Genomic DNA, 23,200 nt, shown 5'->3' with positions numbered 1-23,200 from the left:
TTTTACCAAACACAGAACATTAGCATTAAAGCAGTGAATACCTGGATCATGGCATTGTGGAGTTTGAAGAAGAATTCTTTTTCTTTAATCTAGTCTAGACAGCCTACTTCCAATTTTTACTAACTCCCACATTGTCTTAAAAATAGACAGATTCTACTTTTGATAATAACGCCAGTAGTTCTAAGTGGCTCACGTCTCCTTCCACAGAGGATACTCTGCCCCTGTTATGTTTCCAGTCTTACTGAACCCTAATCAGACCAGGTTGACTTTGTCTGTGAAGTGGCAACATAGAAACAATTATAGGACATCAAGAGTCGCTTTGTTCCACTGCTCTTAATGCCTCTATTTGAAATCCAAGCATAAGTATCTTGATGATCCAAAGAGGAGAGCAGTGATGAATGGATCTCAAGCCTAATTCTCTAATCTTTTCCACAAAATTGCTGAGGTGGTAGTTTTCATAGAGATGTAGTCCCATACAACTGCATGAGCTTCCCCAGTTTGAGGGAGGCTCCTTGTTATGGTCAAAGACTACTTAAGTTTCCTTTTCAAATTTTTTTCTTTCTTTTTATAGCCATCCTTGTTAGTGCTATATTGTAAGCATATTTTGAATAGAAACAATTATCTCCTTCTCCCCTTTTTTTTAATTTTCTTTTTTTTTAACTACTTGATCATTTTAGAGATACCATCACAATGACCTTTCCTAACGACTCTGCCAGGAGGACTTCAAATTGAATGTTTCATTATTAGTATCATACCATTCAGGCAATCGACTGATTTTTCTTAAATATTCCAAGTTCAAGAGTTAAATCTTGGAAAATTATTAGAATCACTCATGTTTAAAGAATGAGATAACTTTTAAATGCAAATTTATATGATAATGCTGAAACTTAGAGGTATAATTTATTCCAGAAATATGCAAAAAAAGTTAATTTTAGGTATATATTATTGAAAAGTTCAAGTAGTTCTTGCAAACTTGAAATACATTATCTTTGTGGCATGCTCATATAAAAATAATAAATTTTATGTGGCTAAATGGTAACAAATGAGCCAGTGTTTACCATGGTAAGGAGTACATTGGGGACATAACCATTAGACAAGGGTAATTTAGTTTTAGCATTATCAGTTAGAAATACTGCAGTTGAGTGGAATATTTTATTACATGAAAACATCTGTAACCAATATATCCCTTGGGAAGCTTACGTGACCTGTGATCTGTTTGGAAAAAAATGTTTTGGTTTTACTAGGCTGTTCAAACACAAGTATGTGCAGCAGGCTGTGTCCCATCGAATCTGGAAGGGGCTCCCTCCTCTTCGTGTACCTCCTGGAAATTTCTGGGAGCTGTAGCAATGTTTCTGCATTCCAGACTGTAGTCTTCAAACTCACCCCATAACTCATGGCCCTGAGAAAGGCCTGGGGAATGTGTACAATCGTGCTCTCTACCTTTAGTACTACTAAACATATTAGTGTGTATTATACATATAATAATATATATATACATACACTCTATATAACATTTAATACTACTCTATGCCACACAGTATTTACACACAATTATCCTTGCTGTGAGGTGTCCTACAACTACAGCAGTCATAGTAGGGTTCGGATCAAAAAGCACAATGCAGACTACTGAATGTATATTCACGATCTATTGATATTTCAATAGTGTAATACAGGACAAACAGCATCCTTAGTATATTTCTCAGGCCTTGCTGTGTACCTTTTCCTGGCTGCTTTTTTTTCCCCTCTCTCTTTCAATGAAGCCAGAATATATCATCCCAACTTAAATTTGCAAAGCAGTCACCTGTGCTCTAGCCTTCATAGTGCTCTGGCAGGAAAACAAAGTACCCAGCTCCTGAGGACCCTCAGTCAAGGTCTGGGAACTTGAGGAGCCAGGAAGACAGAGAGACAGACAGCCTGAACTTGACAGCCCATTAGGTACCTGACCTTCTGCTTAAATGACTTATTGAATTCTCAAAGATGTGGATTAATGCTTTCTTTTGTTGGGTGAGATGGGCAGATAGGCTTGCCAATTAGAGACAGCTTTGCCATGGGGTTCTGTGAGTCCTACAGTGCAAGCGGTTTCCTAGCACACTATTTCTAGAGAGAGAGGAAATACTGAGAAGAACTGCACCTTCTTTATGGAGGGGGAAAATTTTTGCATTCAGCCAGGATCCCATTTCACTATAACACTCTGTAAGTAGAGGCAAAACCACTTGTTTCTAGCTGCTTTGCTATTGCTGAGACCCAGAAATCAAAGCTGGCCAGTTTATGGCCACAGACATAATGCAGGCATGTTCCAGACCATAACATCTCAAGAGCTCTTTCACCATAGGTTACAAAATCGGTTTCATGCCAGTAAGAAGACCATGGCATTGCCTTTCTGACTTCATTTTCAGTTCACACATCTTCCATGCAGCTCTGCAGCCACAGGGACCCAAACACAGCAGAAGAGAGGGTATTTCTCAGGCAAAGGATCATTTTTCCCTTTAAGTGGAGTGAACTAGTGCTGCTTTTTAAAAAGTCTACCTGGTCTGGGGAATATTGAAGCCACAGTCTTGTCCATTAAGTACTTTACCAGTGCAAAGGTAGAGCAAACCTTTATGGCCAAAGGAAGCAGATCTGTGGGCTCTTTTGTCTGTGGTGATAACACTGTGCCTGGGATTGGGCTGACTGTGAAACCAAGTGTAATTCATCCCCAAACTACCATCTGTTTGAAAGATATGAAAAGTATGTGCTGATGGGTTGGTAGCAGTGCATATTGGTTGCAGGCGTGGAATTAGGAGGAGTGTAAAAGTTTTGACCCAGCAACAAGAGGTGCTGCAAGGAAAGCAGGTCATTGGAATGGAAAATCTTTCACTTGCAGTACCCTAAGAGGTAGGTGAAGACGAGTCTTGTGGAATTTTTTTCCACTTACAAGACAGTCCCAGGCAAGGCAGGCTCTGTGTCACAGTTGGATAAGCTCTGTTTGGAGAAAGTTGCATCGTTTATCATGAAGGAAGCCACATCATTTCTCATTTGTGACCAGAAGGGTTTTGGATTCTGAAATCAATGCACAGGTAATGCAGAAACGGGACAGTTTGTTTTGTCTAGATTTTTGAGCCTGCTAGTGTCAGGAGGTAGGAAGTTCAAGCCTAATGTTATTGGTTCTGTTTTCAGCTGATGGGATATAGAGGAGGCTATGGGGAAAGGCGCAAAAAAAGGGCAGCAAGAGTAATGTAATGAGAAAGGAGAAGGTATGTTGTGTATTAAGGGAAGCAGGTGAGCCTCCTATTTGGAGCAGAAATGTGTTGCGAAGTTAGTGTCTGCACAGTGTGAAAATATCCCCATTGTTGCCTCACACAGAGGAGCTGTTAACAGACGATGCAGGAAGCTCTTTGATCAAACACCTACGTCATTTCTTAGTGCTCTGCTGTAATTCAACATTTAAATGGCAATGAGTGTTCTCCCACCGCAAATACTTTTTTAATCTCTGACATTTCCGTGGAGAGATACTCTGAGTAATTTTGAAAATAAAAACAAACATGTACAAATCCAACTTTTTTTTTTTTTAATGGTGTAAAGGTTTATCTGGAGATAAATGGCTAAAAGTAGGATGAAAGTGGAGTAGTGTCAGACCAGTGGCATAATGGCAACTGCTTGCTGGTTCCAACGCAAATAATCAAGGAATGTTATAACACATGCTAAGCTTTTAGTTTTGCAGCAATTAATGATTTATGCTGTTCTTCCGCTGACATCATCTCATGTCACTGGAGCACATTTTAATAAGAGGTATGTAGTTCTGGTAATCCCCAGGAAATCTGAACACTGTTTAGCAAAACCCACTGTTTTTTAAAGAAGTGTTGTGCTTTGCCGAGAAACCTGGGGCATGTCAGACTGGAAAAATGCTTCTTTTGTTTCCTGAGAGGAAACAGTATGTGTGTGGGTATAAAATCACATGCCTTCATGGTAAAAACGTGGAGGTAATTGGCCAAACCATGGTGTTTTGCTTTCAGAAATGGGAGGGCAGTGAGACAAGCCACTTTCAGGAATCTTATAGGTCTGAAGACAGGTTTCAGAGGACCTAACTTCTTACAGCTGATGACAGATCTTGCTGGTTATGTACAGCAAAAAAGCTGAGGAGGCATCTCTGCTTTTCTTTTCTTTGTTTCATCCAGATGGTCAAAACTGTGTTTTAGTTCGTTCTGAACCTGATATTGCAGGGGTATTTTTGGTCCTACAAAATTTTCACTGAAATAGTTTAGTGACTATAAATGTGCAATGATTGCTGTTGTTACCTCTGTGATCCACTTGCATTAATGACTTTCCTTTTGTGCTACTTGGCATGTGAGGTGAAACAAATGAAAAGCTGTATTAATTATTCATCAACTAAAGAATCTCTTTCACTGTTACTGTGTTTTAGGTTTGTAGATATCTTTGCATAAACTAATTGATTTTAATCATAATATTCCATGTGGTGTTAATTAATAATTTAAATATAATTGTTTTGGAAAGTTTTTTATACTTATTTTGAGCAGCTGGCACCGGAAAGCAGAATTTGGCAGTGATTTAACTTCAAAAATATGGAGCTAGTTTTCTGCAGCTGTTATCAAATGAAATTAGTAACTCAAAGGTGTGGGAATGTTTTTGCCTGAAAAGTTAATCAAGTCCAAATCCAATTGTGTTCTAATCTAAGATTAAACATGAGAAAAAGTGCATAGTAGGGACAGGGAGTTTCCTAAGGCATTTGCACCTCACTGTAACTGAGGAAGGGAAGGAAGGAGGAGGGAGATGTTAGTGCCAGAGCAATCCTATCTTTTATCTTGAGAACTATTTCCAGCAAGGTATGCTGATCTTATTTTCCATCCTCCCACGCTTTGGATAAGAGTTTCGGGAAAACTTTATTTTTCCTTTGCTGGGTATGGATCTAATACAGATTTCAATACCGGGGGACTACCAATCTTTTGGGTAGACTATTAGGTTGACTCACTGCAGAAGAAATGAAGGTATGCCGGTTCAAATAGGAAGCTGATTTATTGTGAATTGTCAGAAAAATCTTTACTTCCTATGCTAGTGTTGCAGACTTTAGCCACTCTGTGTGGAGGGAAATTAGCTTGTTGGATACAGTTTGCCCACGGATGAAGAGGTTTTTAACACTGTAGCACTACAAACAAGTGGGTTTGGGGTGGTAGAGCTTCATAACCCAGGGAGCAGGGCATGGGATGAAAACCGGGTGAGAGCAAATGCTTCCAGATGGACCCAGCATTGCCCTGCGGAGGCCCTGCACTGGTGTGCACAGTTCACTGACAGCACAGGCAGCTGCCAGCCCCGGCTGCAGGACACTCCTGGCTCCCTGCAGGACACTTCTGGCTCCCTGTGCATTGCCTGCTGCACATCGTCTCTCATAAGCCCTGCTGCCCTCCCAGTGAGCAGGATCCATCCTCTCAGCAGAAACACTGCATGCTGTGACAAGGATGAGGCCGAGGTGTCCTGGTATTACTGCCACCCTGCCAGCCTGTACCATGGCATCTGCCCCAAAATAGGGCATGGGGCACTTCCCAGCCTTCTGTGGAGCCAGTTTCAGTGGCTTTAATTACATCTGCGGTTTGGATGGCTTTGCTTGGCCATTAAAATCCATTTCACAACGAGTAGTATTGAAATGAGCAAGGAATATTTGTGGCAGCTGTGGATTTCCTCCAGACCTACAGGAAGAGTAAATTAGTTACTGAAAATTTGACAGTTTGTCCTGAGTGCTTAACTCCTTCCTCTCTGGAAGCTTGCTTTTCAAAAGGAAGTGACTTTAAAAGGAAATAATATACCCAATGTTTTTTTTATTCCTCCACCCCCTTTTTACGGTAGGTCTGTAATTGCAAAACCAGCCAGAAGTGATTTGTTTGAAGAGGAAGTGTGGGAACTTCCTTTATAAATATTGCCTTTCCCTTCGTGTGCATCCAAACACAGTTTGCTCTGCTGGCGAAGAAAAAGTGCTTGAACTGAACAAGCACTTACTCCCTTAGCTCATGCCCCATGTAAGCATGAAAGAAAGAAGTTGGGGGGGGGGGGGGGGAGGAGGGGAATAATCAAAACCAAACAAAGCAACAAATAAAAAAAGGTGGTTGTTAGTAAGGGAGGAACTGAAGTTGGTTGAACCATCAGACCAGCTGGGAGTTTGCCCAGCCATTCACTGTCAGTACTTTCAGATGCGTGCGTCCTCTGCTCGGGAGCACCGGGCAAGTTAAGGTCCCGTGGAGGGGTGGGGGTGAATCAGTGTTTGCAGAGCCGGCGATTAAAGAACCTGCTGTGACTTGCTCTGCAAGATAGGGCCGTATCGGCCCGAGCCAGCTCCTATCGCTGTTTGGAATGGTTTCTTTTTTTAAAAAGTGTCAACATATGTATCTTTCCTGGTAAAGTAGAAACAGTAGCCTGTACCCTCCCCAGCCTAGAAACACCTCTGAAATATTTGTAGGAGAGGGGTTCACCCACCAGAAGAGCAGCTACAGCCAGGGAAGTGTCTGTGCCCAGCAGCAGCAGGTAGATTAAGCTCACAAGGAGAGAGCAAGTTTTAACCTGGCAGGCCAAGCCAAGCTAGACTGTTGTGCTTTTTTGGTTCGGGCGGGGTGGGGGTTTGTTTGGGGGGTTTTTGGTTTGTTTTTTTTCTTGAGTGCACAGTGTCAGGGCGTATGGGCTCTTTGGGTGTGGCAGCCGGCTGGCCTGGCTTGCAAACATAAATCGGTGCAGATGATGGGAATCAAGGCAGGGGGTCCAGTTCCCAGCTTTGAAGGATTCCAGATTAGGAAGACAGGTCACAGAGAAAGCAAGGGAGAGTGTGGAGGCAGTCGGGCTGATTCTCTGAGAGGCACTGAAGATGAGAAGAGCCCTTCTGCCTGATTTGAAAGAGGGAAGCGTTCTTATATTGCTTGTAATTAGGCAGAGATTCACCTTGTTCATTGGATTTGATGGACAAATGAGACATTCCTGGTGTTTTAACACTGGATTGCTGTGATGCTTTCTGATCTGTCCAGCAAGAGGCACAGCCAAGCCACTGTAGTATTAATGAGAAGGTTGTGATTTTTATACATTTCTCAATGGGGAAGAAATTTCACTCAAGCTTCCAGCCAGGCTTTGTAGTGGTTCCCTTTTGCACTTTTAGAAACAAAGAGAAGAATAAAATTTGCAGTGTGATAGGCTATCATGGGAAAAATCAGTCACTATCAAAGAAGACACCAGAAACTTCACTGATCCATCCAGCTAGTCTCAGGCGAGGCTTGCCTGGCTCACCATGCCAGTAGTCCTCACATCCTCTCATACCCCGCTTCAGAGGAACAGACATCTCAGTGCAGGATGATAGAGGAGTGGGAAGTAAATTTTGGGTGATTTTTACTTTTTAAATAAAATTTAAAATAAAATTCTCCTCTCTCCACATTCTTCCTGTACTTTGTTCAATGTCACACAAATGCTTTTAAAGTCTTGTAGTGCTCAGGATAAGATTTTTATTCTTTTATGCCTTTCCTCTTGTATTCTACACCATCATTTGCTGCTCTCTCCTTACGCATCTTATTCTCTCTTATCCGTGCCACATTCCTCATTTAACAATCTTTGCTCCTTTTTACCTTCCTACACTTTGCATTTTTTCCTCTCCTTTTTCACACTCCCACTGTCATGCCTGGTCCTTTTTCCAGTAAGGTAGTCTGCATTCTGTAATTCAGGGAGTAAACCTTCAAATTCTTGTGCAAGTACTGACTACATGATGAAAGAGACTGCAGGACTGGGCCCTAGCTTGGCCCAGATATATGGGGAAAGGTAGTGAAGCCAATTTTAAAGTAGTCTTATTTACTTTGGTGGCTTGTATCACTTTGGTTGACTATTAAAATGTGTATTTCTAAGGTGAGGTGTGCACCAATGGCATTGTATAAATAAAGAATTCCAAGAACTTGGTATAAAAGATTTTATAGAGGTAATATATTACTTCCAGTTCAGAGAAATGAAGGGACACTTTAAAATCGGTTTTACTAGCACCCTGTGTTTTAAAAAGCCGTTCTTTTTCTTTTTGTTTAACCTCCTGTGCAAGCCCGGACATGTTTGAGGCTACCAGCATCCAATTTCATGTAGTATCCTATTTCAAATCCAGGCCAGAGCAGATTGATTGAAAATCAGTGCTGTCAGAAGTAAAACTGCCTGTGGAATGCCTTCAATGACATGAAGACGAAAGGGAGAATGTAATATAACAGATACTGATTTTCTTTTTTGACATGTAAGGCTCTGAAACAGTGTCCTTGGATGTCACACCATTTACCTTGATTGAACAGTAGTGGTCATAGAACAATTTTGGTGAATTTTTGTGTTCTTCAGTTAGTAGTTATCAGCTGTGTTCTGAAGAGGGGGTGGTTGGTGTTGCTGGGGTTGTTTTAAACTAAAGCAGCAGCTGTAGAATATTTCATAGCACATACAGAGCTAGCTGTAAGTCTGCATAACATCAGAACAATTCTTGTCACTGAAATACTTACTGGTATTTTGAAATGATTGAACTTCTTCAGTACTTTGAAAACTGCTGGTGAATGCAAACTAGTTTAACTGGTCTGTGTTTATACTGGTTTTTAGGGTCAGCACAAACACAGATGGCAGTCTGCTTCATTTTCCCATAAGTTTCTATGCCTCTTCTCTTCCCTGTCCCACAGAGGCCAAAGGATCAAAGAAAAAGAGGACTATATGAGAACTGAGGGAAACAGTTATATCATTTTAGGACTTTGAAGCGGTAGGAAAATGAAGGGAAAACTGAACTTGTGAGCTTTGGTTAATTTTGAATTCTGGGTGTCATGGTTTAGGAATGGAACAGCACTCTCCAGATAAGTGCCCCCCCCACCCCCCACCCCCAAGACTCTTCCCAAACCAACCAACCACTCACTTGCTCCCCTCACCTTCTTTCCCCTTCCCACTCCGGGGATGGAGTTGAGAATTGGAGACACAAAAAGGGGAAAATTACAGGTTGAGATAAGAAACAACTTACTGGAGACAGGAATGATATAAAAAATGAACAGTTAGAGCTGCAGTATTAATAACAAAAGTATACAAAATGAGGGTGATTTACAGGCAAATAAATGCTCACCTGAGAAAATTAACGATAGCCAACCTGCCACTCTTTTGTGTGACCCAAAGCCACGCTTTTCTTCCCAGAAGTAAGATTCCCCTATTTCCCTCCCCCTCCCCCCCCACAACAGTGATAATGTGGATGGTATAGAATAACAACCTAAACATACCCACACAGCTCCAAGCTCTGCCCCCTCACAGCTACTGCAAAAAAAATTAACTCTGTCCTTGACAAAACCAGGACACTGGGTAATTTTAAAAATTGGCTATGGCAATATCATGTTGAATTCCTGGAAAACCAAGAGTAAACATTGTTCTGGTGTGTAATGCTGGTCTGTCTCCTGTCCCCTGCACTAGATGATGGTCATGACATGGGGAGCATCCTGCATCATTGGGAGACCACCAGGTTGCACAAATAGGTCCCTTGCATGGAGGTGGTGTGTCACGGTGGCTGGCCTTGGCTCCATTTGCTCTCAAAATAAAGGGAGAGGCTTCAGAAAAAAAAGTTGGTGTCCTCACATTATGAAAAAGTGCTGTCTAGAGACAGCCAAGTGAATAGCAGTGAGACAAGCAGAGGAGAAAGGAAGTCAGTAATAAAACTCAGGAGCTCATGTGCTAGAAGTGGAATCTGCTGTCTGTGGTCAAGGAGGTGGAGAGGGCAGAGTGGAGATGACCAAGAGTCATGTAAGCTAGAGAATTGAAGGTGAGGGAAGATAATGCATTGGCCAGATATTGGAGTGTAGTAATGTGATACTGGGTTAATTAGAGATGTAAATACATTGCAATATTTACAGTATTAGGTTGACATTTGATATCACCCTAAAGTTTTTAATATTATGTTATATATCCTGTTTCCATATGGGCATGGTGTCAGTGTTGTAATGTTGCCTTCCCAACACTGAAATGTGAAGATCCACCCTCAAAATTAAGCTCAAAAAGCAGTATGTAGTTTTATGCTATGTGCTCCATCCTATCAAGGGCACTGTGCTTGTTAGCTCAACAGCCAGATAAAAGTTACATGGGCGTGTAAAAGTCTATATGAAAAGTGTCTGCTCCATATGTTACATATAGCTGAAGGCTCAGGGGAGTAAGGTTTGTGTCTGGGAACCGGATAGCACAACTTTCTATCCCTGACCCAGTGCCTGCCCTTTTTAACAAACAAACAAAAGCCTTCCTCAAAGAAAAGTGGTTTATGATCTGTTTTTAGCTCTAGAAGCAAACATTAAAAAAAAAAAAGAAAAGGAACTCAATATGTTCTTACTCGTACTTACAGCAGCATCAGCTTTAGGCACTGCAGAACGAGTGCCACACTTGGTTCCTTGCTGTTTCCAGAAGCCATTATCTCCCTGGCAGCTGCAGTGCCAGGGCAGCATGTTATCTACTTGCAAAATTTTGCACTTGGACACAACCAATGAGCCTGAGTTTATCATCTATTTGAAATGATACCTTGACCCTGAATACAGAGGTGCAGTTGCCTCATGAGGGAGAGGGCACTTGCAGGATGGGGAGGTGGTTCATTGTTGTCCTGTTTCTACGGGGTCATTGACCCTCCTGATGGTTTTAACTTCATGAACCATACAAGGTAGTCTTCATCCTTTCCCCCTAAAGGCGTATTTTGATTTGAAAGGCAGAAATTGTCTCATGTGAAAGGTGGGAACAATTAAGATAGTTCAGATTAGGACAGGATAAAAGCTAAAAGTAGTCTAATCTCTCACTGTCTTCTGCAGGTTATGGAGGGGAGAGGGAGTCCTCTCAGAAAAGCAGTTCAGAGAAGATTGATTCCTAATCCAGCAGGCAATGCATGGCAGGACTCTCTCTGTCAAGGCGGTGGAGAGAGGAGAAACAGGAAGATTAGCCTTGTTAGAGTGCAGTTAGTTTATGTGAGCATCCCCCTACTCACTTGCTCTGTTGGTGCTCATGGTTTCTGTCAGCTTTAAAAAACAATTTCCCTGTGCTGTCCAAGTACTTTTAGCTTGAGGTCAGTCTGCAAGGGCCCCCAGCTGTTAGAGGACCTGTGCTAGCATTATGTATTGAAGTTCCTTTAGTTCAAGCAGTCCATTTTGACTGGCCAGCTGGCCAAATCAATACCATGAAAGACTAGTTCCAGTGTAAGATACTGAAAAAGAGCTGTTGTGCTATGAGCAGGAGGTAGAAGGAAGAAACAAAACCAAACAAACCCAAGAAGCCTTGTGGCAGATGGTACCACCTGTGTCCATCCAAAGCAGTGTGCCATTTGAGTGGAGAAACATGGAAAATCTGATGACTCAGTCTGAATACATAGGGAGACAGTGAGTGAGATTTCTGGCTTGTGTCCCAAGCTTCTTATGAAAAAGGCTTCCAATTTTATAACACAGAAAATTGAATACAGTTTAGTAGCATCATTCTCTGGCACAGCTGATTACCAACTGCAGACTGAAATGCCTCGTGTATCCATGTGAGAACTGCCACATAAGTAGTTAGATGATTCTGTGCCAGGTCCTGGGTTATGGCTGAACCAGTTTTTTCAATAAATACATTTCTGATGTTTTTAGCAAGCGATATACCTTTACTAATACCTTTATTATTTGGGGTATAGCTGGCTGGACATAACAGTTAGGGTTGACAGCATTTGATTACTTTTCCAGGCTCAGCCAAATACTAATTTCCATGCACTTCAGTTCTGGCATCTACAAAGCTGGGAGGTGAACCAACTGTGTAAGACGTGCCTAAATTACTGTTCAGCAATGCTTGCAAAAAAGCTCGTAAGGAAAGAGACAATACAGATATATAAAGCAAACTTCTCAGCAGGATCAAGTCTTGTTTCCTTGCTGACTACCTCCACCTACTTCTTTCTTGGCTGTTGACAGGATGATAATTGTTCACATTCCTTTGCACTTCCTTTTACTTCTGAATTTTCTTTTCCATGCTTAAGTTGCACCAGATCTGTTTTTCCTGTTGTTGGTAAGACATAGAAAGAAATCTGCCCTTTACCTTGGTCCTACAGTCTAATTTTTTTGTTTGTTTCTTGGGTTGGCTGCTTTACTTACACTTCCCTCATATGACCTTCCTCAGTCCACTCCTACACTCTCCACTTAGCCTGTATCATGCAGCTGTGGTTTAAATATCTCACCTAGCTCTTCCATATACCTCATCTCACAGTTTTGATGATCATCCATGTTCACCCTGTACCCAGTAAGGGTTGTTCCCTCAAACAGCTTTTCCCTGCAAAGAGATGAATGTACATAGTCTTAAAGAACATCTTCCTGTAGCAACTAGATATAGGGTGTGAATACAGGAAATTAAATTCCATGGAACATTAGCAAACTAAATTTGGTTTAGCACTGGGCAGCCTCAAGAAACATGAAGGGAAAATACAAGTCCTGCTGATGTTTGTGTCTTACTTTCGTGAGAAGCCAGAGTTATGTGAGTCTCAAAATCATGTTCAGTTGAGATGAGATGATTTTGGAGAAAAGGTGGTGATTTTGCCAGGTGTTCAGGTCTCTCTTCCCTGGGAACTGCCATGCAGTGGTCTTTTAGTGCATGCATTGGCTTGTGCTGCACACTGTTTGATTGTGCATTGCATGCTTTGCTAAAAGCAGCTGAGATAACTCTGTGTGTGGAACAGGTCGAGGCATACAACACTCAATATGTCTATTGCCTGGGATATTTTTTTGAGGACAGTTGTCATCTTTACACTTATGTTGAACAATCTACATGAACTCTTTTTATCACTTTTTGGCATATACAGTGATGTTAAAAATTATCTGATGGTATTTTATCCTTCCCTAAAGGGACAGACACTATTTCTCTTCCATTCTTAAATGTTTGGTTCTGGGAGGTGCCAAGTACTGCCACTGGTCAGAGCATGTTCAAGCTCTAGCTAGAGGAGTACCAACTCATACAGTAACCCATCTGTAATGCTAGGCATTCTTTCTGGTAATACATCAGTTTAGGTCTCAGTTCTTTGGTAATTAGTTGTACATCTGTGAGCAACTGTCCATCTGATTTATTATCTGAGCAGCTATTGAAATACAGAACATTGCCCCATTTAGCTTCCGGATGGAAAGTTATGGTGTGATAAAGTTGTGTTTAAAATGTAATAAAACTGACTGTTTATAAACAAATTAAAGTTTATATTGCACTATAGATGATCTTAAATCAATATTTTTAAAGTTCATAAATTTAATGTGATTAAACATAGCTTAATGCATATGAATATATTTTTAATTGTTGCCTTCTTTTATTTAGTAAGAAGATTAAACTGTCCTGGAAAATAACTTGATTATAGTGAAGAAGACTTAGTGGAAAAGTGAATGTAAGTATTCCACAGCATGTGTCAATTACTTATGTTTACAAACCATTGACATTGGTGGTGTTATAAATCATGTTAAATTGACAGCCACTTTTATTATGGTGAGAATGCAGGATCTGACCACTGTACATATGTGTGTGAGGTATAGAATATCTGTTATATGGGTCTATAGGCTTATATGTACCTAAATGCTTTTAATGGGGCCATGTGCTATTAGTCACTTGTATGCTTAAGAACTATTCGCAGGAAAAATGATCAACTATTCGCCCTCAAAAAGATAAAACACTACTCCCATATAAATACCCACAGAGATTCTTAAATTCAGTAATGCAGACATATTTGCTATTTCCAGAGGAATTTAGTCTAACTTGGAATAATGCAGCCTGTGTATAGTATTTTTTGGTATACTTGCCCCAAAGATGTGAGATTATAGTACAAAAAAATTACACTGTGGATTGGCAATTCAATTTAGAGTGAAATACAGCAGTTGCAAGTTCCAGGCTAAGTGCATCATTGCTCGCTTGAGGTCACTTTTTCAAACCTGCAGTCAACAGTTCTCTAACAATAAGAGCTTTGCTTCATTTTCTAGAACCTCTTGAAACTGTTACTTTGCTGGTGAATACCCCATTATTTTTCCTAAAGTAATTGCTTTCCTTAGCTGTATTTCATAATAATGTGAACCCTCTGTGTGCCTGCACATGTGTATTTGTATGTATATATTTTTGTATTGAAGCAAAGCTGTGTCTCTGCAAGTCATTCCCCAGGAGGTTTTGAGTGGCTCTGATGTGCAGGGCAGTGATAGTCAGGAACTTTTAGCTACCATAGATTCGTTCCAGTGTTTTTTCATATTACATTTTTCCCACGATCTCACCTTCCTTTTCCCAGAGCCTGACTGATGAGCTTGGAAGCAGTCAACTAAGCCTTTCCAAATGCTGAATAAAGTACAGAATTAATGACTTAGATGTTAAACAGAACAGTGATTATGTCTTAAATGTCTAACAAGCTGGGACAGTTGTAATTCTAGCCTTTCAGGTTTTATAAACTTGTCTTCAATAATTACTGGCTGACCAGTAGTACTGAAAACTGCAGGAACTGCATATAGCATTGCAAAGAGCTGTCTGGTTTATATAGAGTTGTCTACTGATATAGGGTTGCTTGAAATGAAGATCCTCAGATTTGACAACATTGTGCCCTAAGTTAAAGATTTACAGATTAGGCTGTGCATTGATTCTTTCCATTACTGGTATCTGGCCAAACTTGAAACGTATGTAGGCTTATAAGGTATAAAATCAAGTGCTTAAAACCTTCTGATGTGTATTGAGCAAAACAATGAAGTTTGAAGTAATTACTGTGACCAGTCACTTTAGTTGCTTCAAGATCCTTAAAAGTACATTCCAGATGACCCTGTTCAGGCCACTGACACTTCTTGAACTATCCCATGCATGTGATGACTTTGTACATGTAAAATTTTTGTCAGTTGCTTTCACATTTTTCTCACCACTCAATCTTCAACTGATACTTCTGGGAAACTTGGGAAGAGCTATCTTTAGCTCCCATTTTTTGTGAAATAAGCAGAATATTGTTGGTTTCTTCTTTGTAGTTTTTAAGGGCCTATTGAGCCGGAGAGTACCATTTGAGTGTTGGTTGAACTACAAGAGATATCTTCCCAGTTAAAATGTCATTTCATGTATGTATGTGGAAACAATTAAAAGACATGAAGTAGAGCTGTATTTCAGGAAGCTGAGTAGTATAATATTGGCAATGTGATTATTAGCTGATCCTTAAACTGACAGAGGAATAAACACATCCTGCTGCAGAGATGGATGATAACATTTGTCCTTCATGTAAAAATAAATAAGATCTCCAGTATATGTTATTTTTCTGATATGCAAATGTAGTCTGAGCTCCTAAATGTAAACCTTCTTTTTGATCTGGTTCTTGCAGGTATCTGACATTAAAATTAGAGATTTATTCTTCTAAACATCAATAATTTTCAAAGATTAATTGGCCCCACATTGGCTGGGATTTTTGCAGTAATACCAAATTAACAAGCTTTTGTGGAGAGAAGAAAATAATACCTTTTCACATGCACTTTTAGTTTTGTATCTCAAAAGTGGCTATGGAGATATTCTCATATACAAAGACAGCAGAATTGAAAGGCGGAATCAGAGGATCTAATGAGAGCCAAGAGGAGGAGTGGTTTTACCTGCAGTCCCTCACAAACTGGAGGTAGAGCCCTGAAGCTGTGAAATCCAGCACCTCCTCTTACAATCATCCATTTTGATGTGTAGCACATCTAGAAATATTTATTAAAAGTTTCTGGTTTAGTCAAAATTGAAAATTAAATGTGAAACTTGAGCTTGAATACGTTGTAATGGTTCAGCAGGATAACTGGTAGGATTTTGGCTTTGGTTACCCATAAAGCCAGAAAGTGGAATGAACTTGCTCTTCCTCATTTTCATCCAATGAAATTCTGGACTGACTTTTCAAAGAGGTGAAAGATCAAGCTGGGATGCTGGATAAATCCAGTGAAATGTTGGCTTGCTGTGTTTCTCTGCCTGATAAAGGGGTGAAAAGAATATGAGAGAGTGAGGGGTTTGTTCCTTTTAAAAAATAAGGAAAGGCTAGGAAAAACATAAAATGGACTGGTAGAGATGATGAACAGCCAATTGTGTTGAATTAGGCTGATGATACATCAAAATAATCTTGAGGCAGTGACTGCAAGGTGGAGGAAGGGGAGTGTGTACCTTGGGGAATCAGGTGCAGGCATCATCAAGTAGAGCTCAGGCAGGAGAGTGAACAGGACGAGGGGAAGAGCACTCGGCCCTGATTAGATACCAAAATTAGGTTTTCACTGCACATTTTGTAATTTGTGATCACAGGAACTAGTTCTTAGTGTAGCACTGAGTGTTTTTTCACTGTTCTCAGCAGTATTTCTTATGTAAAATGTGTGCACTGGCATCATAAATAGCCTGATTCAAACACCATTTTGAAGGGTGAGGACCACGTCATGTGCCATGTGCTGTCACTAAGCTCTGCTGGCTGGTAGGCAGGTTCTTCCTGGAAGGTCTATGGAGATATTTTTTAGACTCCTAGAATTATAAAATATTTTCTCAAAACCAGTGTCTATCTCAAAAATATCCACCTTTGTTTCAGGATCCAGCTGGCTATTGTAAAATTAATTATCGTTTAAGATAATTAATTAAGAGCTTAGCTCCCGTATTGTGGATGCTGTAAATATTTCTCAGCAACATTTGGACAATGTGGTAAATAAAGCATAGAGGCACACTTGATAATAAGGAGAAAAAGAAATATTTAGGAGTTACTAGTTCATTAAGTAAGGTCTATACTGTGCATGAAATGAGGCAGGGAAACAGGGGAAAGTCTTCCACTATAGAGACTATGAAGGAGTCACATAAGGAACTTTAATTCTAGATATGACAGTCAATCAGGCTTAAGTCCCCAGAATCACCTCTAAGACACATCTTTAGATCCATACGACTTAAGTTGCCAAAACAGGTAAAAATTGTTCCGTATCTTCTGTGTGCCTTGGGCAGTGGGCAAGAACATGACATTGCAAAATGTTCCCACAGAATTTCTGCCGCTGTCACACTGAGACCGTAAAGGGCACTCAAGGGCACTACACACGGATTGCATCTGTCTTCATGCATGTGATTTCTGGCATTTCTTCCAGTACCTATATCCTATCTTTTTTTCTTTCCCTGCATTTCTGTCTTTCCTGTGTTGCCTGGCTAACTTTAAGGAGAATACTTCAGCTCCAGGAGAGATGGCAGCTCTGCACTACCAGCATGAGTAGCCTGTGACACCAGGTCAGGCTGCAACCAGAAGCAGTAACAACCACAGGAAAGCCCTGCATAATGATTTCTCCAGGGTGTGTAGAGCAGCTTATTTGGAGACTTATGTTGTTGTTTTCTCACATGCTATCAAATACAATCTTTTATTTCCCTCTAATCTGGGTTTATATTCACTGGGTTATGTAAAGGCCAAATGTCTTGCCTTTGCTGCTAGATCTTTGCAATAAGAGTGCCCATGGTGAAAGTCCTGCCCTTCTCCTGCCCTTATTGAGCACGGAGTCACTAGGAGAGAGCTGGCTCCACAGGCAAGCCTTGGCTCTCCATTTTTCTCTGGCAGAAGCCCACAGGGCCACCCATCTAACAAAAGCATTGCACAGCTTCGTACATATTTCATATCACTAGCTGCAGATGAACTGTAATAGAGTTTTGTCCATGTGTTGGCACCTTTTCCTCTACAGAGAAATGAGGCCACACTTTACCAGTAGTTGCAGTACTTGAATATATGAAACATGCTATGTACTTCTCATACTTCACTTTGAGACTTGCCTTCTAAAAAAACTTGTGGGTTAGCTATAAAAATGTGGTTTATTGGCGGTTATGAGTGACCTTTCTCCCTAATGCAGTAACACTTGACTAAGTCTACAGGTTTGGCTACAAGACCCACAGGAGAGAAAATTCTTGCAACAAAACACAGCTATTTATTTAGAGGTATCCATTCATCCTCCTTGAAACACAGACCCGCATGTCAGTCTTCCTTTCTCATGTTTCTCTGAAATGATCTCCTGGGGAATATGTAGAAAAACAAACAGTAGATTTTTTTACCATTTTAGGAGAGGGATGGAGACAAATTCAGCTTCAAAATACTTGGTATTTTAAATGCAAAATGGTCCTTCCTTAATTAATACTTGGCAAAGCATTTTAAAGATCAAAGTGTCAATATTAGCTAATTCTCATGACACACCTGTCAGGTAAGTAAAAATTATATCCATTTATAGCCCAGGCAGCTAAATACTGTCTAACATCAGCATTTTCACAGTTGCTACCTAGTTAATTTACTGAAATAAGTAGTCTAATTCTCAAAGGTTCTTCATATTCTTAGTTGTCCTAAATTATACTTAGTACTCCAGAGTACTCACTCTTTTGAAACTGAGTGCAAGTATTTTGGTGCAGAAACATGGGTATGTATGGCAGCAGAACCTGAGGCATCAATACTTAAAAGACTTTTTCCAAACTTAAGCAGCCCTAAAAAGCCTAGAGCTGGAACCTGCATACTGTCAATTCCCAGGGTGGGCTCAGGCCCTTGCACTGCCCAGCTCTCATACCTTGAGGCAGAGTTGTTTCTCAGTAGAGCTGGAAAAAGTATGAGGTATAGATAGTCTTGAGAGGACCAGTCTTAAGATTTTTTTTTTTTTTTTTTTTTTTGCAGGGAGTTGTGTACAGAAGGAGTTTTTAGAGAGGGAGAGGGTGCTTGAAGTGGAAAGAAAAATGCTGTGTGATAGAAATTAATTCTCCTACCTCCTGCTGTTGCTTCCATTAGAGATGCAGGTTATCTTGTTATTTCTGTCATGTCTCTCTCTCCTTTTGTTATAGCATCAGCAGAGTGGTATAATTGGGTTGGAGGACAAATTTTTTGCTGCTCTATTGAGCAATGACTGAAAGGGAGAGGAGATTTTGAACAAGTGCTGTCTCTCCTTCAGTATGCAATGCAACTTGTTTCCAAATGGTGTTTTAGTTGGAGTGGTGGTGATTGTCAAGTGCCTTGCTTTGTCTGTGGAAACAGTTTTTGTAACCTGTTTGCTCCATTCGGTGTGGCAATGCCCAGTCCTGAATACAGCACAAAACTTAAGGATGGCGTCACTCCATCCCAGTCTGTTCTCCCTCTTGCAGGAGCAGGTGGGAATGCACAAAACCCTAGCCAAAGGCTGTCGATGAGCTGGCACTTAAAGGAGGGAAAAGGCTAGGCTACAGAAAGGGGTCTCAAGGCATTGAACAGTCTGGAGCAGGCGTGCATGGCTGAATTAGGAGTTGGAATTGTTTGGCTTTCAAATTCAGAGGACTTGTTTGCTGTCTTGGACCTGCTCAAAGTGAGTAAATGCTACTGCTAGTAACAAAGCCTGATAGAGGAGGAGTGAAGGATTAAAACCACAAAATGATGACTCACCCTCCCCTCTCCCCCTTTCCCAGTTTCAGTCCCCACTAAACCACTTTACCTCACCAAAGCCCTGGTGGCATTTTGCTTATAAATAATCATGTGTTTGAAATGTTATAATGTGTAGGCAGGGATTAAAAGGATATGTGATGCTACAGCATTAAAACAGTGCAAACCTCTGCAAGGGAATTGTGAAGGAAAATTATTTTTGGCAAGGGCTGCTGCATCCTGGGGAGATCAAGAGAAGGCACAAAGCAGTTTACCCAAGTCTGGAAAAACCAAGTAGAAAAGCTGGGTGAAATAAAATAGGGCTTCACGTCAGTTCTTTGTCATATTAAAGCAAAATCTGAAGTTTTGGGGGGATGCAAAGAGGATATTAATTGAAAAATTTCTGTTCAAGGTACCAGCCTAAACTGTTGTCCTTTTCTTACTGTAAAGGTTGGTGAATACAACTGTGTGGTTATCATCCACACTGTAACATGTTTCTTCCTTCTCCTAATGTGCGATGGGAATGGGAGGTAACATGTAACACTCTCAAAACAGTGTGTCAGCCCATAGCATTTTACAGAATAAGTAGGTTGGGTTGTCCATTTGTGTTATTATTTATACTCTCAAAGTGAAAATATTGGCATCGAGTTTCTTGTTGTGTCTGGCAACAAAAATTGAGAACTGTCCCTGCTTAGAAAAGGAAATGCATTACAGACTTTGAGGGAACTGTTGCACATCAGTTTTCAGCATTGACTTTAGCACTGATGGTGCAGCTTGAGTATCATTTTTAGTGTCATTCACAGATGCTGCATTGGCTTTGTCTCCAAAAACTTTTGATTCCTGGATAAAGTAAGCCCTTTTATGGGACTACTGACGTTGAGTAGGTGAAATCAGCTTCCTCACCTCACTTCTTAATTTCAGGCGAGTTATCAATACCAGTGTGAACAGGCACAGGTAAGGGCACTGTCCTGCTACTCTTCTTGCTGATGATCTTGCTGCTGTTTGCTTGTCTGTACGGGGGAAGCCTCTGAATGCTATGCCTGTAGCAACTGTGCAGTTACTAATAAACAGATTTTAGGAGGCCCCATTCATTTAATGTCTAATTAATTTTTGAGACACACTCTGAGCCTATAGAACCCAGGGAGGAGGGCTTTGAGGGGAACTCCTTGGGGGAGGTAGGATAGTGCCACTCCTTCACCTCAGCTGCATTATGTCTCGCAGGCTGGAGCAGCAGCCCCTGCAGCTCTCAGCTCCATACGCAGGGCTTTTCACTCTTCCACCTGGCTTTCACCCCTCCACCCAGCCTTCAGACCAGGGCTTCTGCAAAAATGCATTTGAAATCTTCATGCTGCTGCTCCCCCTGGGTTTGGTGCCAGGGCAGCCTAGCTGCAGGTGTGTTACTGGTCTCCTCATCGTACAGAACTTCTGCTCCATTCCTGCAGTGCATCCTCTCACTTTGTCATAGCAAAGATGTTTAAGCAGTTGTTTTAGGTAAACTGGTCTGTCACTTTGCTAAATGAAAATGATTTTATTAATGCACTGTTTTATGTAGAATACACCATCTCCACTGCTTTTAACCTTTGTTTCTACTTTTGTGCTAGCAAACATGAAAAAGTGCCCCATGCATTCAGGATGTTACTTTTTAATGCTAAATTTTTAATTTATGTGAAATTTATTTATAAGTCTAGTTTGTTTTGTTTTTCTCCCTCCTTTATTGCATTTAAACATATTACCTGAATCTTCATAATAATCTTCACTTCAATTAATCTTACATTTAATGTTACATTTAATTAAGGGATTTAAGAAGGATAAAAGTAACAATTAAATACTTGCTTGCCTAATAATTTTTAGGGCTAAATTCAAGGCAAGCCTCAACCATATTTGATTCAATTAATGTAGTGCAAAAACATTGTGTTTAAAAACAGCCATTCCTTTGGACAGCTAGATAATATTCTGGTGTACTGTTACTGCAGCACTCAATTCGATCAAGCACAATGTCATGAAATAATGTCAAGATGTAAAAATATCTACATTTAGGTAGGAAATTTCCCATTGTCAGTCAGTAAGCCAATGACTTTGTAAACAAAAGTCTTGTTTATCTTTGCTGGTTTTGTTTAAAATTGCATGACTTTAATTTGTTACTAGTTAACTGAATCGGATCAAATTACATTTCCTGGGAACTTAGAACTTTGCGAAACACTGCAACTCTTGTTTGTACACAGACAGTGTTTCCTTTAAAATGCGTCTGGAAATTTCCAGACGTTGAATGGATGTCCCATGGTTTTTAAGAAGCGTGGGTTTTAGTGCTTGAGGTTTGGGGGATTTTTCTTTTCTTTCTTTTTTTATTTTTTTCTTTTTATCTTTCCTTTTTTGTTGTTTTTATCCTTGAGGTTGCCAGGTCACAGTTTTGGCCTTGGCATCCTCTGCATCAGTTTACACCCAAAAGTCATAGGCTATTGGCCATTTGGCTCTTCAGGGTACTTAGAGAAGAAAAATGGGTCACAATACCTTTTCCATTGTAACGAGTAGAAACACAGAAACAGAGTACAGCTGATTTCACGGGTGGTGGAGCAGATTCCTCAAGTCCTCCTGCACTTTTTACAGCCAACATCTTTAGAAAACATGAGCTATATTATTCTTTACAGAAGACTCTGGGAAAGTTTGGTCCCTGTTCTGCAGCGGCATTGGTTGCCAGTGCATCATCAGAAATATCCAGAAATTGAATGACTGTAGAGAGCTCTTCTTGGTTGCAAAGCCAAAAGGACCCTGTTCTAAGTCTGGGATGGTTCTAGGAGAGCAATGTGGTCAACTGAGCAGATTCATTGCATTGCTAGGCTTTTCACACCCTTGCGTGAATCAGGCCATCCATCCATATGTGAATTCTTTGGTCGATTGCCTTGAAAGATATGTTGGATAGCATTTGTTTATAGTGGTCCAATCTGCAGGATATAGATTTTATCTGGGCTGTAAATATTTGTGGTGCTACCCTGAGTTTGCTTTGCAGGATGTGTATGCTTCCTTCTTGAGCTGCCCCACATGGGAATGTTCTACCTGTTTGCATGATTACAGATTTTGCCTAAAGGAGCATTATGCAAAGAAGTTATCTCTCCTAAGGGAGGTATATGTGAGCAAAACTTTTACAGCTCAGGGACAAGCTATGCTGAGAGAAATTGTTCTTTGAAAATATGTCTTTGAAGTATATATAGGACCAGAAGGAAAAAAAACGAGGAAATTATGTACATGGGGAATGGAAACAAAAAAAATATATATATATATAAAAGAAAATGTTACAAATATATATATTTTGTACAACTTGAGCAAAATTGAATGTACTAACATTATTGTAAATAAGTGAGGTACCCTGAAAATAGTAATCTTATACAAAAGCAGCTGTTTATTCTCATGAAAGAAGAATGAGCAGAGATAACATCTTCTCCCAGCAAGCCTGTCTGTTGTCTTTGACAAGGTGACAGGGAGCGTTTTTTTCTCCAATTGCGGTAAACCTACTAAAGGTTTTTTACTTAAATTGTGTCAGGATGTGTTTATACACACACCCACTTTCTTAGGTACCAGTCCACCCTGGTACTGCTGTCAGTGCTGTAAGTATGGCTGCAACCAAAACTCAAGCCTAAGCAAGAGCTGAAAACTAAACTCACCAGAAGTTGAAAAATGGGTAGTTCCTGCTAGAACAGCTCCATGAGTGTCTTCTCACCATCTTTTGCATGGCACTAGTAGCCCAAAGCAGAGATTTACCTTTCAGAGCAAGGGATTTACTGTGTTTACAGGTGACATAGATTCTCTTCAGTGATGAACTAGATATCAACTGTTCTGCTCAGATGTTAGGCAAAGTTTAACGTTGACCCAAGATTTTTCTTTGAAATAAATGGCAGGACAACC

The 23,200-nt window shown here is 40.4% G+C and overlaps 1 protein-coding gene across 5 annotated transcripts in view; it reads left to right on the top strand.

Moving 5' to 3' along the window:
- Nucleotides 1-23,200, top strand: part of PLXNB2 (plexin B2) — a 254,458-nt gene that overhangs the window by 124,678 nt on the left and 106,580 nt on the right. For all 5 annotated transcript variants that reach the window (XM_039570587.1, XM_039570583.1, XM_039570585.1 and 2 more), the window contains one exon: nucleotides 13,288-13,354. In XM_039570587.1, coding sequence (XP_039426521.1) covers nucleotides 13,353-13,354 — 2 coding nt within the window. In that variant the 5' untranslated portion in view covers nucleotides 13,288-13,352. The remainder of the gene's footprint in view (nucleotides 1-13,287; nucleotides 13,355-23,200) is intronic.

This window comes from Corvus cornix, chromosome 1A, assembly GCF_000738735.6.
Source record: "Corvus cornix cornix isolate S_Up_H32 chromosome 1A, ASM73873v5, whole genome shotgun sequence".
In the NCBI taxonomy this organism is placed as follows: Eukaryota; Metazoa; Chordata; class Aves; order Passeriformes; family Corvidae; genus Corvus; species Corvus cornix.
Note: the sequence above shows the minus strand (reverse complement) of the source record. Positions and strands in the feature narration are given on the sequence as shown.